Here is a 14994-nt window from a genome sequence, read left to right as displayed (position 1 = left end):
AAATAAATAAAGGATGAAAGAAATATAGAAATAAAGGTTTTATTTACACTATTGTCATATTTTGAAATTTTCAGGAGTATATTGAAACAATTTCTTGAATGCAATCCTGATTTTCTTTCGCGAGTTTTATAAAAATATATTTATTTGGACGTGAAATAATGTCAAGTGGGACTCGACAATGGAGCTTCTGAGATGAAAACTAATATCGCGTCACACTCGACACAGGAGTGCAAAGGGTTAATAGACTGTTAACGATTACCGATCGACCGCGGGATTTCAGAATAACCCTTCACAAAAACGCGCGACTCTGTTCCATTCCGTCGTCAGAATTTCGCACGATTTCGGCAGTTTTTCGTAATCGAATCGCGTGGCGCGTCTCTCGGAACCTTTCGAACCTCGACTGGTGTGCCGGGGTCGCGGCGTCGACAGTGCCGCAGCGAGAGTTCAATTTCTCGCGCCGGCTAAGAATAAAATACAATGGATCGTTTGCTCGAGATCGGATCGCCGCGTCTTGTTGCACTTTCGATTCGAGATCCGCCGCGACCACGGTGCACCGCTCGGTTTCCGGAAAGCGATCGCTGACACCGAACCCGCTTCGCTGGGACTCGGAGGCGAACCGGTCCGCGGACAGTTCGCTTCAGAATTTCAGGAAGCGAGCGATCGCGAAGATCTCCGGACGGACGCGTGACCGAACCGAGAGCTGTTCGGAACGGGGTGTCCGAGGGAAACGGCGAAACGGTGTGCACTCACGTCGATGTCGTCCAAACTGTGAAAGATGTCGGACAGGTCGATGTATATGCCGAAAAACAGCATGAGGAACGTGTACGCCTCGGCGAACGTTCTCAGTCTTCGTTCCGAATCGTTTCTCGCCATCCAACATCCCGAACACTTCATAAGGAAACACGACAGCGTGATGGATATGTCTTTTTTTCTCATACGGTTTTCGAAACGGGGAACAGTGTTGCGAAGCATCGGTCGAACGTCGAGAGCACACCGGCTGCCAGCGCTTATCTCGTGTCTGACATTGCTTTGATCAACCCTGGACAGCCGTGCGTCTACCGCGCGGTTTCATTATGTACGATTGCGTGTGCGCGCGGTAGCAGAAAAACGACAGCCGTAAAAGCAAATGTTCCATTGATCTATTATTCATGGCGTCGAGGGTGTGACTATTCTACAGTCCCGTCCGATTCGCTGACTCCGCGCCAGTGTCGATTGGAACAGAGCGCTAACGATGCCAGCCGTATACTAGTCAGTTCGCCCGACGCGATCCGGATCGACGGTATTTGCTGCGATTGCATCGCGAAGGGGAAGAGAGAGGTACGAACTTATTTCTTGGTAATCCGTGGTATTACTGTAAGTTGGTTTTTAATTGTTTTTTTTTTTTTCGTATCGAAAGGATAGTACGAGTTATACATTTGCAACCAAAAAATATTCGCGGATTAATTATGTAAAGTGAGTATTTGGTGAAAATAACTGTAAGTATAAATGTATATTAAATATTGTGAATTATTATTATGCTCATGTGGCTAGTATATGTATATTCTGTAGTATATAGCTAATCATATGATTAGTAAATTATGCTTGTGACTTGAATTTAGTATTAAAGAAGGTGTGAAGCATTCTTTTTTAAATGGGACAATTTTTATAAAAATAATTTATACAAATAGAACAGGCAATTCGATATAAAAATGGTATAATTATATAAGTATAATAAATACAATTTAATAAGTTATACTTACGTTTTGAAAGTAATAATAGAACAATCATTTCGCTACGAAGAGAGCATAATTTTACAAAACCATTTTACCTCCAAAAACATTCTTCTGCTTTCTCCTTTAGCATCGCATCCTCTTCAAAACAATAAACGGACAAAAAGAAAATAAAGAAGAACAGGACCAAGGAACACAGCATCTTACAGTGGAAGTATTTTATTATATATATATAATTAATATACATATATATAAATATATGTCTCACTTATATCCCTATATATATGTATATCGCATTTATCATTTTCTTTGAGAAAATACATATACTTATTCGCAACTCATTAATTCACGTGGGACACGATTTCGTGGGGCTTCGGTCGCCTCGATCGCAAAAGTCTCGAACGGACAGTGGTTGTACAGGGTAGGGGGGGGGGGGGGGGGGGGTGGGGGGGTGTAGGTAGGCGGGGGGGGAGGGGTGGTTCTCGGGGATGGCAGAGAAATGATCGGAAATGATAAATTTATTGCTACTTCCACAGAGACAGGCGAACGTGTTTCATTTGTTCTTTTATCCACCTGTTTTTCGTGCTGATTTTCTTCGGCTCTCGCTTTTATTTCGCTTCTTTTTTTCTCCTCGCTTTCTCGTCTTTTTCTGGATTTTTTTTTTCTCTCTTTATTTTTTCGTTCACTTCATCTTTGGTTTTGGACGAAAAACGTTTTGGGAGGCCGACCGACACTGAATCGCCGACACACAAAACAATCGTTCCGACGCTTCTACACGCGAAACGTACAACAAAACGAAGACTACCTCTCTCTCTCTCTCTCTCTCCCTCTCTTTCTCTCTCTCTCGCAGTGCTTACGTATTGGAGTCTTAACCGCGAATTGTGTACCATTATCGTTTACAGTGAATCAAATCGTTGGTAGTGGCGGTGGTGGTGGTGGTTTTTGTGATAATGGGGTTTGGGAGAGGCGGAGTGGGGAGTTGGGGGCGGGTTTTGTTTGTCGCGTGACATTATCAGACGCGTCGACGATTGGTCGAACCGCGTTGCTCTCGCATATTTCTCCGGCGCCTTCCTCCGTTTTTGGTACGCACACCGTTCGATACAATAGTAAAACACTTATCAATTTCATGTCGCATACATTGTCCTTACCTAATATGTTTCTATTATTTCATCGTTGCGCGGATAAATGCCGTTTATCCGTACAACACGTGTAATCGTCAAAGCAACGGATAACGGTAAACTGAAGAACGTGTGCTCGTCCGCGATGCGCGCCGGTGAAGTCGCGGGCACCACGGGGCTCCATCCATCCTTTTGGATCTCTCGGTCCGCTAAGTTCGCGAAGGTTCGTTTCACCGACGGGGGAAGGGGTAACTCTCTTACATTTTTACGTCTCGTTTACACGGGGCATCGATATTTCGGGATACAGTTTCCTCGCGCGACTAATTTGAAGCTGAAGCGTTTCCGCCGGCAGACTCGTGTTCCGTCGAACCTTGAACCGGCGCGCCGCCGCTCGCCGAGCGTATTCTCGTCGAGCGCGCACGACCGCGCGCGGCCGCGTGGCTCGCGTTTCTTTGATCGATTAATTCGTGACTTTGTTAACTTGTTAATTCGTGGCTTCGTTAACTTATTAATTCGTGACTTCGATAACTTATTAATTCGTAACTTTGACAACCGATTGATTGGTAGCCTCGACAACCGATTAACACGTTCGTCGCCGCGTCACCCATATCTGGGTGACAGGTATGTTTCTGTGGGTGCCCCGTCACCCAAATATGGGCGACGCTCTTCTTATTCATGATTTTATTTATTTAATTTATGAAAATCCTTGAAAAAATTAATTAATAACCTCGACAATTAATTCGTAATCGCGACAATTAATTCGTAACCCCGACAATTAATCTCGCCGAAAGCCAGCGCTAGCGCAAAGCAAATTACAATTTTCCTTCTTGCCTATCCGGCGATCGTTGCTCGATCGACGGCGGATCGTCGATCGTGTAAACTACGTTATCGGAAAAGGACTCGTCGCGACTATCCCCTAAAATTTCTGGGTCGCTATACTCCTCGTAATTCGCACTATACTCATTACAGTGCTCGAAGTAACGCGCTCGGAAAAGGAAGCGAAGAGAGCGGTTGAATTACGTGTGCGATGCGGTGTCTCTCTTTTGTCTTGTGCTATCCTTCTCGGTTCTCGCATTTTTGTGCCCATTAATTAGCCCAACTATTAGCCTAGTCGCGAGCAAAAATTATGTTTGCGCTGTTCTGGGAACTGTCGTTTGCTTTCTGAGAACTGTCGCTTTTCGCGGATTTTTAATTGTTAAGAGATCTAAGGTTGTTCGAATAAACTCGATAAAATTGCAGCAACGATCCTGACGACTTTTGTGCAACGATTTCTCGGTTTTTTAGGCGACGCGTCTACCGTTGCACGTGAAACGATTGCAAATAATGATCGATCATGATTGCGTCGCGTTCGAGCGTATTCCAGCGCATGGTAAATTATAACAATTATTGCGGACGCAGTCGCATTGGTTAAACAAAAATCAGCCGTCGTTTCGTGCCTCTGAACCTTCGATTTTCGTCGCAGTATGTAAATAATCGGGATAACAAGCGCCGGCATTCTTTCTGTTAACAGATAACTATGTTAACGAGGATAACGTCGTTAACAATTAATACATTCTCTTTGTAATAATCCTACGCGCTATGTTTTCAACGCACGGCGTGTATAAACAATAGACTCGGCTCAAACGTAACTCAACAATCGCTACGACTAGTGTGGTGTATTCGGAGAACAGGTTGCACAGGTAACAGAGACGCAACTTTCTATTCTAATGTTACACATTCTTCCTTGCAATTTACAACGAAACGAGAGCGTTCACTGAGAACCAGTGCGACAATTAGATGTCTACGCCTATGTCAAATGAAACCGTATCGCAGGTGCTATATAGTTCTAATCAATTCTTCGAACGACGTTTCGCTAACGTGCTCTTAACCCTTACTGTCGCGATTTCTTTGACAACTGATGATGATCGCTTCTGTTATCATAGAACGAGATCATTTTTACGCACGTTTACTTTCGTTCGTGGATTGTTAACCCTTTGCTCTCGAGTGGCGACTGAGATCGTTCTGTCATAAAATAATTTTTATAAGAACAAAGTTTCAATTTGAAAAGATTGTTAAACAGTGAAGCTATTGGTGCGAGTCACAAGCTCAATTTCGTATGCATAAAAGTGCACTTTGTTACATGGAATAAAAGCAGTTTCAATTTTAACCCTTTGCACTCGGAGCCATTTTATCTGTAAATTCGAGATAATCTTTCTGGTTCGTGGCATTTCCATTCTATTTAACAAAATAAATTTTTATGCATACAAAATTTATCCTTGTGACTCCTATCAACAGTTTTACTACTTGACAATTTTTTAAATCCGAACCTCATTGTTGCAAAAATTATTTTGTAATGAAATCGAATAATTGTTGTGGTGCCTTAGGGTCACCACTCGAGTGTAAAGGGTTAATGATAATACATCAAAGTGTCAATGGTAATACGTCAATATGTTAATGGTAATAGATCATGCATTATAGATCACTTGGAGCTAATCCAACAGACGAATTGATCCATCAATGGCGTTCGATTTCAGTAACTTATTAACTATTAACCCTTGATGACATAACAATAGACGAACATTGTTTCAGAATCGATCAGTTGCCCAAAGAAATCGTCGGCCATGTTGGTAGACCGAAAGACATCGAATCATCATATCATCCGGTACAGTCGATCGGGTACAGTCGGTATCGCCGCGGTACAGTCGCAACGTTCGTCGTTCGTCGGCGCATCACGTTACAATATTTAATAAAGCTTCGACCCAGCTTGACTCCACAAGAAAGTAAGAGATTATGCGAACGGATCTTGCGGTGGAATCGGAACATAGTGATCTTTTACAGAGTTTATAATAAATATATAGATATATATGTATGTATATGTATATGTATATTACGATATTCGAAATGATTCGTCGTGCGTCGGTTGGCGCTTCACAGTTCGCGCAACACTTCCCTAAATCTATCTCGACACGTGGACACCGTTGGATTCAACGTTCGGGAGTGTATCACGGCCGTCGCGGCGATCCTCTCGCGTACCCCCATGAGATCGTCGATGCTTTATGGGGTACCGGTGGATTTACCGTGACCCGTAAATCAACGCGCCGAGCTTTTCAACGTTTGCTCGCGAGCTTCGTATTAACGACGCGCGGATCGTTTGTCGTGATCAAGGATGGTTTAGCGACACCATAACGCGTGCGCACCCACCCCCGTAAGTACCGGCGATCCGATAATGCCGAAACCTACGAACGTTGAGTGCATTCGTGTGTAATCAGATTTAATCTAACGCCGGAGGTTTGTTGCGCATACGCGAGATAATAACCGGTGCTTTCGGGAGCCTGTTCAGCTATTACGGACTCGTTAACGGGCGAACAAGATCCAACGAGCGAAGAACAATGAAAATGAATTACTTTGCGATGGTATACGATGTTTAATCGCGTTGAGAACCGTCTCGTGTTCATTTTACAGACCGTGGAATTATTTTCGATGCGAATTACGCGATCGTAGGAGGGTTTCTTAACGCACTACCCGTTACATTTAATAAATTAATAAATTATAAAAATGTGTATACAGAGCTTTTATTTCAATCTTGTTTCAACTGAATTTACTATGATTTTCATTGTTACTATTTCTATTTATTTTCAGATTTTTTAAGTATCAGCCGTCTCAGTTTTTGAGACATTGGGCGCACGAATTATTGCAGATATAAAGAAAATGTGATATTATAAATTATAATGTATCTGTGTCCTGAGAAGTGAAAAATGGCGCTTATAAAGAAAATGTAACATTATTAATTTTAATATATATATTTGTGTCCTGAGAGAAGAACAATGACGGATAATGCGTCAAGTAGTCAAGGTGTATCAATCAACCGGTCATTGATAGAAGACGGTCGCGACACACTCCCGAGGTTGAATAGTCTACTTTAGAATCACTCTGTACACCTGTATGAAAATAATTTGTCAAAAGTATCCCATCGTACAATCGTTAGTTATATGCGTATTGCTGTAAAAAAAGTGGCTTGGCGAACTAAGCGTCACACGCGCGCGGACAACAGTCGAACCTACGACGAGAGTTATAATCACCTGTGCGCTCGTCATGTAGTACACACGTGTATCTGCGAGAGCGGTTAGAAAGGTCCTAACAGTGTCTTCGTCGTCGTCGTCGTCGTCTCGTTTTTTATCTTTGTAAAGAGTACTTTTAAATGGTAACACGCGAAATACAAAAATATTTCAGACGCCAACGATATATTGTTCGCATTGCCGCGCGGGTTGTTGATCGAGAGGGGGGGGACACGTGAATAACATCGTTGCCAGTGATATTCACAATACTTGAGATATCAAAATAGCTCGAAGATATTCCACTACCGATAATAATATTTTTTTTCTTGTTTGCCAAAGTTCGAAGTATCAAGAATGACCGACAAATCTTACCTAAGTTATTCACAAATCTTATCGATTACGCTTTTTTTAAAACACTGGGCCGGGGTTTGGTTGGGGGGTGGTTGGGTTGGTTGTTTATGGGGGGTGTGTGGTTCGTTCGACGTCGACGTTTGTACAGAGCGTGCCCGGAACACCGTGCCGCAAAGAATTCAAGAGCTATATGATAATTAGAAACACGTACAAAAAGTCTTTCAGTTAATTCGAAGTCAATGAACCGACTGGTGTGTCTGGACAGACGAACCACGATTCTCCGTTCTGAATGTACAAGAATAAAGATTATACTTATAATATAAATGTATCTCAATACGTAAGTTCCGTTTTATAAACATACAAATTATGCTTAAGATTACACACACATATATATATATTTATATATCTTTATATTTATATATTTATACATACATACATTCACTCGCGTGTATATATATAATTATAATTATATATTTATATATTTATATATCTATATATTTATATATTTTATATATTTATATATCTATATATTTATATAATTATATATACATTCGCGTGCGTGTACACATGTATCTATATACATATATGCATTTATAGATAGTATTTACAATGTAATATTTCCATATAATCTTTATCCGGTAAAGAGACTTTATGTAAAAAACAATTACAAATTCAACTGATCGATTGGAACAGAGCCACCTCTGCCGTACGGCTCGCTACGTGGTAACAGTGATGATTACACGAGTTTACGGTATCAATAAACAACAGTCGGTTAATACAAGAATCAGTATAATAATCGTAACAAAATTGTTTAAACTCTAGAAACTTTGATCATCGAACAGACGCATTCAACGATTTCGTAATTCTAACCCTTAGAGTTTCACCTTAGTAGACTATGACCCTTATCCAAATCTCGAGATTAATCGAATCCCCGAACGTATCGATCCGATCGATAATACGCGTTAGTGTTTAATAAAAAAATCATGAAAATCTCAACTGAACGGACGAAGCGGTAGTTAATTGGTAAAATGGTTGTTGATATAATATAGCAGAAATCAATTTTATAGAAGCAAAATCGCTGATCGAGCGCCCGTTTAATAAAAATAAATTCATGATACGAATAAATATTATATTTATAGATATAAATATGAATCTATAACATAAATATGAATATAAACTGCTAATAAAAATAAATACTATATTTGTAAATATCACTATAAATCTATAACATAAATATAAATAGTATTTATAAATGTAAATCTCAATCTATAACATAAATATTATATTTATAAATATAAACATCAATCTATAACATAAATATTATATTTATAAATATAAATCTACGACATAAATATAAAACACATATTTACGATATAACTGTAAACGACATAAAATATCAAATCTGTGTCGTGCCTAATCGAGCTTCGCCCTTCCACTCGTTTACCCCATAAGTGCGTAAAACTACTTGTTTGCGTCCCACCCGCTTCATGCACCGTTACAAAAAATACCGTTCCCGCTCGTTCGTCGAGCCAGTAATAGGCGTATTAACCGAATCGTTTTCGTGGATCTTCCTGAGCATCATAGACCTCCAAAGATTTCCGGGGGCCGATTTCCGTTTCCGTTCTGCGCCGCTCTGTACAAACCGACCGCGCGCCGTGATGAATCGCCGGACAATGCGAGGGCCTTTCCAACAGTGATCCCCTGATCGCGGATTCCCCTCTTATCGTTCTCATTCGGCTGTGCGTAGGAAAAAGTAGTATCGGTGAACGTGAGTGACAGCGGCGAACAACGGAGCCGCGCGCGGCTCTCCGCGTTTGTTCGCCACCGATGAAAAATCAATGAGACGCGAGGTTCCCCCGCGTAGTAGACAACGAATAAAGACCTGGAGGTAACGGCGGTGTATATATATATGTATATATATATATAATTACAACATCGCAACGATATTACATACTTATTACATACAATAAGTTACATGTTTACATAGAGACAGCGGATAGACGTATAGTTTTTTTTTCTGTGTAATATCTATATCGACATATGTATATATATCTTTTAAATATAATTTATAAATAAATAAATATATATATATATATATACATAATAGATATATATAAACATTGCAATCGTGTAACCTTAAATGCTTAGTCACGTTTAGTGCGTATACAGTCGCTTCTCCGAGATTTTTATAATATTCCTCGACTTGTGTGTGTGTGTGTGCCCTCCGTTTCGACGAACCATACACATATAGTTGTCGTCGTGTGCCATCAATAATATTTCGTGTACGTATGTGTTGCTCGTAACCCTAAACGGCGCGACCTCGTTCACACCTAGAAAAACGTCGCGCGAACACTCGCCGGGCGTCGTCGTCTCGTCGTTTGAGCCACAATAGATATGAATAAAGAGTGTATCTCCGCGACCGGTGTGTCTCTGTGCACAAGTTTACGCCTCGCATGTTTCGTTACATCTACATCCTTGTCTCTCTCTCTCTTTCTTTCTCTCTTTTTCTCTCGCCACGTATAAAAACCTTACGAAAATAGTTGCTCTATCATAAAATCCCGCGGCTCTCCACGCAACGTGCCATCATCATTGTTACACGGTGTCTCGGTTCTATCGCGAGACCCCGGTTCCGTTCGTCGTCGTCATCGTCTCGCGACCGGCCCGCCCGAAACGGTCGCCGTCGATCCACATCGCGACGAGATCGCCGGAAATCGAGCGAAGAAGGGATCTTGGTCCGTCGTCGTCGACGGTGAGATCCTTTCGGCGCTCGATTTTGGACGATCCGTTGCCGATATCGACGGACCATACCCTCTGGCAATCGAGGGTGACGCGCTACGTAAAATCCCCGATAAAAGTCTCGTAGAAGGTCGCCGGAACTCTCGCCGATCCCGTCAGCGCGGAACGGGGCGAGCAACGATCACCGATCGCCTCCGATCGATCGTCGAATCGTCGGTTCGGTGGAAGCTGCGGTTTGGCCGGCCGAGTCTGCGATTGCTCCCAGCAATTCTAATCGGAGGGCAATCCAGCTAGGATGGATCTAAGTCGGAGTGTGGTCGATGGATCTAGGTCGTGTGGACGTTGGACGGTCGTCAAGTGCTTGGCACCTCGACAACCGATCGGTAGGAGGATCCGGTCGGGTAGGAACCGCCCCGTCGGCCGCCGCGGCCAATGACGGGGCGCCGCGTGGCGGGGCGTGGCGGGGCGGGGCTGGTCGGGTCACGCGCGTCCCGCGCGACGACTGTTTCCCGCTGGCTTCTCGTCGTCTAACCCTGCGTCTAAGGCAGAGTCTGCTCGATAGCCTCTTTCCCGAGACCACCGGCAGGCCCAGGACGAAACGCTACCTTCTGCCGGCTGATGTCCATCATCAGCTCGCTTCGGACATTTCGCGACTCGACGGAACAAACCGAGCTCGCCGCGTTGCTCTTTCGAAGCAAACGCGTCCACCGTTCCGACAGGCCTCTGACTGGCCAATTATGGAGGACCGATCGGCGCGCTCGGAGTCGCGCTCAATTGTCATGCAAGGCGAGGTTGTTCCATGCCGAGGGGTCGATCGCGAAGGCAACTATCCTGGACTATTATCCCTTTAGTTTCCTCCACGACCCGATCGGAGAGCTCCGGCTCTAAAAAAGTCCGCGCGCTGAGGCACGCGTCGTGGCAAACGGTCGCGCGGTGGTCGAGGACCGAGGCTGCTCTCGCCGGGTCTCGTCGTCGGCCACGCGGCCACCGAGTACGTAATCATGGTCTCTGAACTTAGCTCGTGACAGGAGAGTCTGCCCTCCCGGAGCGAAAAAGGTCGTTATTGTCGCCAGTGACCGCGTTAATTCGTCGCACATGCAATCGATCGAGTATAATCCGAGACAAAACGGTAAGCCGGTCACTTCCGCCTTTCTCCGGGGAACGTTGGGCAAGCGGGGATCGGGAACAGGGCAAGGGAGAAGGGGGAGGATGGAGCTGGAGCAGGGCGATGGGAACGGGAAGGACGAGGGAGGCAACGTTGATAACGCGGCAAAGACGAGAGCGCGAGAATCGTTTAAATCTGCTTGGTGGATCGGCTTCGATAGGACCGTCCATTGTTCTCTGATGTGTTTAGTATATATATTTATATAATAATCTCGATAAGAATTGTTATATAGGCGTACGTAATATGTATGGCACCTTAAGAAATCCCAAAAAGGCTAGATCGTCTAACGTTCCGATAAGAAAATATATATTGTGTATATATATATGTTATATATATATACCTGTTGGAGTCGACCGTGCTAAGATAAGTACAAGTAGAATTTTACCTATTTAATCTGTTTTTCGTTCGTGTGCGGAGGTAACGTTTAATCGAACGTTTCCGATCTCTCTGTCTCTTGCGCTCGCTCTGTCTCTCCCTCTCCAATCGTGCTCTCTCTCTCTCTCTCTCTATTTATTTTCCTCTCGCTCTCTCTAGCTCTCCGACACGCTGGCAACACGCTACGCCGATAGTGTGTGAAGGTAACGGTTAGGTGTTATGCAATTACTGTCACTGAACTCGCAGCATGCAACGCACGGATTTAACCGGCGTGTTAGGTAATCCTAAGGACCGAAAATCGCGATCGGCTCGAGATCGTTTCGCCGGTGACCTGTTCCTCTTCTCGAGCGAACTCCGCTTCGAATTCGCTTCGAATTCGCTTCGAACCCTCTTCGGAATCGGCGCGGGCGTCTCGCAATTCCAGCCGCGCTCCAGAATCAATCGCGGCGCGTCGCAGCTTAATTGTGTCTCGTGGCAGTGTGCGCGCGTGTACCGTCGAGAGACAACAAGACGCTCCTTGACCACGCCCCGCCCCTCCCGGCCGTTCCAAAAGCGCCGCGCCCCTCCCAGCCTCCCTCTCCCCACTGCCATAAAATCGCAGCCTCGAACTCGCCGCTGTCACGCATCGCGCTGATCGCAAGCTGGCGAACTCGGTCCCTTCGATTCGTGGCATTCCTTAGAAATCTAAAAAGACGGTCGTGGAAAAAAAGGAGGAAGCCTCCGAACTATCCGGCAGCCTTGCGGAGCAGATTCCCGGTTCCGGTTAGCGGCGGCAGACGTCCGGATATGTCGGAGCGTGGGATCCATGACAACGGCGAGACAAGAGCCTGGAAGCTTGCTTGCTCTCCCCCCTCCCCTACATATGTACCATTTTTTTCCGCCTCGGTTTTCCGTTCTGCTTAACAAAATACATTATCACGCGGTGAAAATACAAAATGACGGATCCAAATCGTGAAACTCGTGTGTCTGTCACTTCGTTAATCTGTCGTCGTCTTCTGCTGTCTAAACTGCGTGTACGTGTTCCTGTAATAGTGGTAGTAGTGGTGGTGGGTGTTTGTTTTCCGTCGCGTCGTCGTCGTCGGACAAACAAGGGGCGGCCGACCGATCGCCGGCCGACCGTTCGAACAAATATAGCCGGTCGTTTTTGTTTTGGAAAAACGGTCACCAAGCCGTTTCTCGGTTGTTCCGTGTCTGAATTCGGCGACATCCGGTCCGAGCGACAATCGGTATCCGCGACGCCGTTGCATCGAGCAACCATGGTTCGCGGCCATGGGCTCACCACGTCGGACCGGCTCGGGTTTTGAAAGCCGCCGTTGGGGCAGCCAGCCTCGGAAATAGCCGAACATCAAAATCTCTCTCCAGTCGGGGGGACTAACGGATTTAGACGCCGGTGTGGTTGAATATGTAGGAGACGTTGCTGTCCTGGTGGACAGGCGGTCCGTGGCATGCCCGCCTCGTCGACGAGTTGTTGTTGTTCACGTAGTAGGACGACTTCCTCATGCTGGTCGAGGAGGACATGATCGCCACCGTCTCGTAATACCGGATCTTGCCGCAGCAGCGGCCGCTCTTCATGATCGCGACGAAGCCGCGACGGTACTTCTTGTTGAAGAACGCGTAGAGGATCGGGTTGATGCAGGAGTTGCTGGCGCCGAGCCATTGGGCGATCGGCGTGGCGATCGGCAGGATCTCGTCCTCGCGGTCCGCCGTGTCGCCGCCCAGCTTGATCACCGCGAAGATCACGTAGAGCGGCAGCCAGGACAGCACGAACAGGATCACGACCACCACCAGCATCTTCACCACCTTCACCTTAGACTTCTGCTGTATCCTCTCCATCTGCGCGTCCTTCGTGTCCGTGGGAATGTTCCGTCGCCACACCTTGATCCAGATCAGTATGTAGCAGACGGAGATCAGGATCGTGGGCAGCACGTAGCACAGGGTCAGGTTGCCGATCAGGAAGAACAAGGTGCCGTCCGCGGGACGGGGCCACACCTCCAGGCACAGTCTCAGGTCTGGATCGTCGTCGTAGATCGCAACCAGGTCAAAGAACAGAAGCCACGGCGAGGTCGTCGTCAACGCGATGAACCAGATCACCACGATCATCATCCGGGCCCGCTTCTTCGTGATCTGACACTTCAGCGGCCACCAGATTGCTAGGAACCTGAAATCGTCAAACGGGTGTTAGCAACTGACTATAGAAGTTTTGAGGTTATTTTAGGGCGCTGTGATTGGTATAGTAGGTCTAATAGGTTGGAAATAATGTAATAGTGTTCTTGAAATTTTATTGTATTTTTATATGTTCGTCTTAATTAATTAACTATGTTCGACGTGTATACTCGTCAAGAATAAATGCCAATAATTTCTATCACGACGAGTATACTGGTCAAAAACAACTAATTGATTCATTATTCTATATAAATAGTATAGCAAGGTAAAAATAATTTTTCATTGACATTTCCACTGTCAAGAAACTTCACAAACATCATGATAACAAAGCATTTCATTGAGTCAAATTAGAAAAAAAATTTCAGGTCAGAACTCAATTTTATTTTTAATCTAATCACGTCATAAATTTAAAAAGTCTAATGCATTAGCATAAAATTTAGTTTTCTAATCTGAGGAAATAATTAATGGGCGACATAACAGGCACTCTGTTAAACAATAGGACAAGAATGTGGAATTAATCGGCGAGAGAACAGAGCGTGAAGATCAACGCGAAATAAGTAGAACCGGTTTGTTATGATCAGACGCGACCGCCGAGTAGTATTGGTTATATAAGCGATGGCTCGTCGAACGAAGAAAGCGTGTTTCGTCGATTCGTATGAATTTATTGTACAATTGTTTCGTTCAATTATACGTTCATTGCGTAGAATTATGGACGGATTTCGTTCGCAACACTTTTCGCTGTTTTATTTCGCCTTCCATTGTTGTCGTGTACAGAGCTGTTGGATTACAAGGGAATGACGAGACCGTGGAGTCCACATTCGTGGAGTAGTTTCAGTTTATACACTTTATCTAGCTGGATCTACCGTGATTTATATTACGACGTTTACCCTCTATGATGCCATAACGACTGCGGAAGAAAGCGTGTACAGGGTGAACCATATACACTGTCTCATACTTCTTTAACAATTGTTTTACACTATTATATATTTCCTTTATATTTACAGAAAAGGTAAAACTAAATCAGAAATGATTTTGAATCTATTATATCTTTGTAAAAAGAAAAAAGTATTAATAATAAAAGTATGATACAAGTAAATACGATTGCTATTCCAGAGAGAAGTTATTAATACGTTATGCCATTGAGACGTGTTATGACACTTTTTTTTATTTTGCTAGCTGTCCTAGATATGTCGCCGGTAAAAAGAATATCAACGGATTCGTAGAAAAAACTTACGACATTTTATATAATTACAGGCATTGAAGCGTGATTATGGCGGAGACGTAATTATAGTAGATGCATCACGGCCTGGTTTCCACGGACATTTAAACAGAATATTTTCCTG

General features: G+C 44.3%; 3 protein-coding genes across 8 annotated transcripts in view; 1 reads left to right on the top strand and 2 right to left on the bottom strand.

The window, feature by feature from the left end:
• The window catches only part of LOC144478603 (odorant receptor 13a-like), a 4828-nt gene extending 3803 nt beyond the window's left edge, over positions 1 to 1025 (bottom strand). For both annotated transcript variants that reach the window (XM_078196629.1, XM_078196630.1), the window contains exon 1: positions 751 to 1025. In XM_078196629.1, coding sequence (XP_078052755.1) covers positions 751 to 972 — 222 coding nt within the window. In that variant the 5' untranslated portion in view covers positions 973 to 1025. The remainder of the gene's footprint in view (positions 1 to 750) is intronic.
• The window catches only part of LOC144478605 (uncharacterized), a 25728-nt gene extending 10734 nt beyond the window's left edge, over positions 1 to 14994 (top strand). For 3 of the 5 annotated variants that reach the window (XR_013495379.1, XR_013495377.1, XR_013495380.1), the window contains 4 exons: positions 960 to 1317; positions 1397 to 1452; positions 1840 to 1917; positions 14906 to 14994. Coding sequence is in view for 1 of the 5 variants with exons in the window: in XM_078196631.1 (XP_078052757.1) it covers positions 960 to 1317; positions 1397 to 1452; positions 1840 to 1864 (439 nt within the window). In the remaining 4 variants the exon portion in view is untranslated. Of the gene's footprint in view, positions 1 to 959; positions 1318 to 1396; positions 1453 to 1839; positions 2125 to 6445; positions 6595 to 14905 lie in introns of those variants that run through there. The other 2 variants (XR_013495378.1, XM_078196631.1) reach the window with 2 other exon arrangements.
• The window catches only part of Sifr (SIFamide receptor), a 64363-nt gene continuing 61916 nt past the window's right edge, over positions 12548 to 14994 (bottom strand). Inside the window, exon 3 of the mRNA XM_078196628.1 lies at positions 12548 to 13646. Coding sequence (XP_078052754.1) covers positions 12869 to 13646 — 778 coding nt within the window. The 3' untranslated portion in view covers positions 12548 to 12868. The remainder of the gene's footprint in view (positions 13647 to 14994) is intronic.

This window comes from Augochlora pura, chromosome 3, assembly GCF_028453695.1.
Source record: "Augochlora pura isolate Apur16 chromosome 3, APUR_v2.2.1, whole genome shotgun sequence".
Lineage (NCBI taxonomy): Eukaryota > Metazoa > Arthropoda > Insecta > Hymenoptera > Halictidae > Augochlora > Augochlora pura.
The sequence above is the reverse complement of the archived record's forward strand: the minus strand, read 5'-3'. Positions and strand labels throughout refer to the sequence as shown.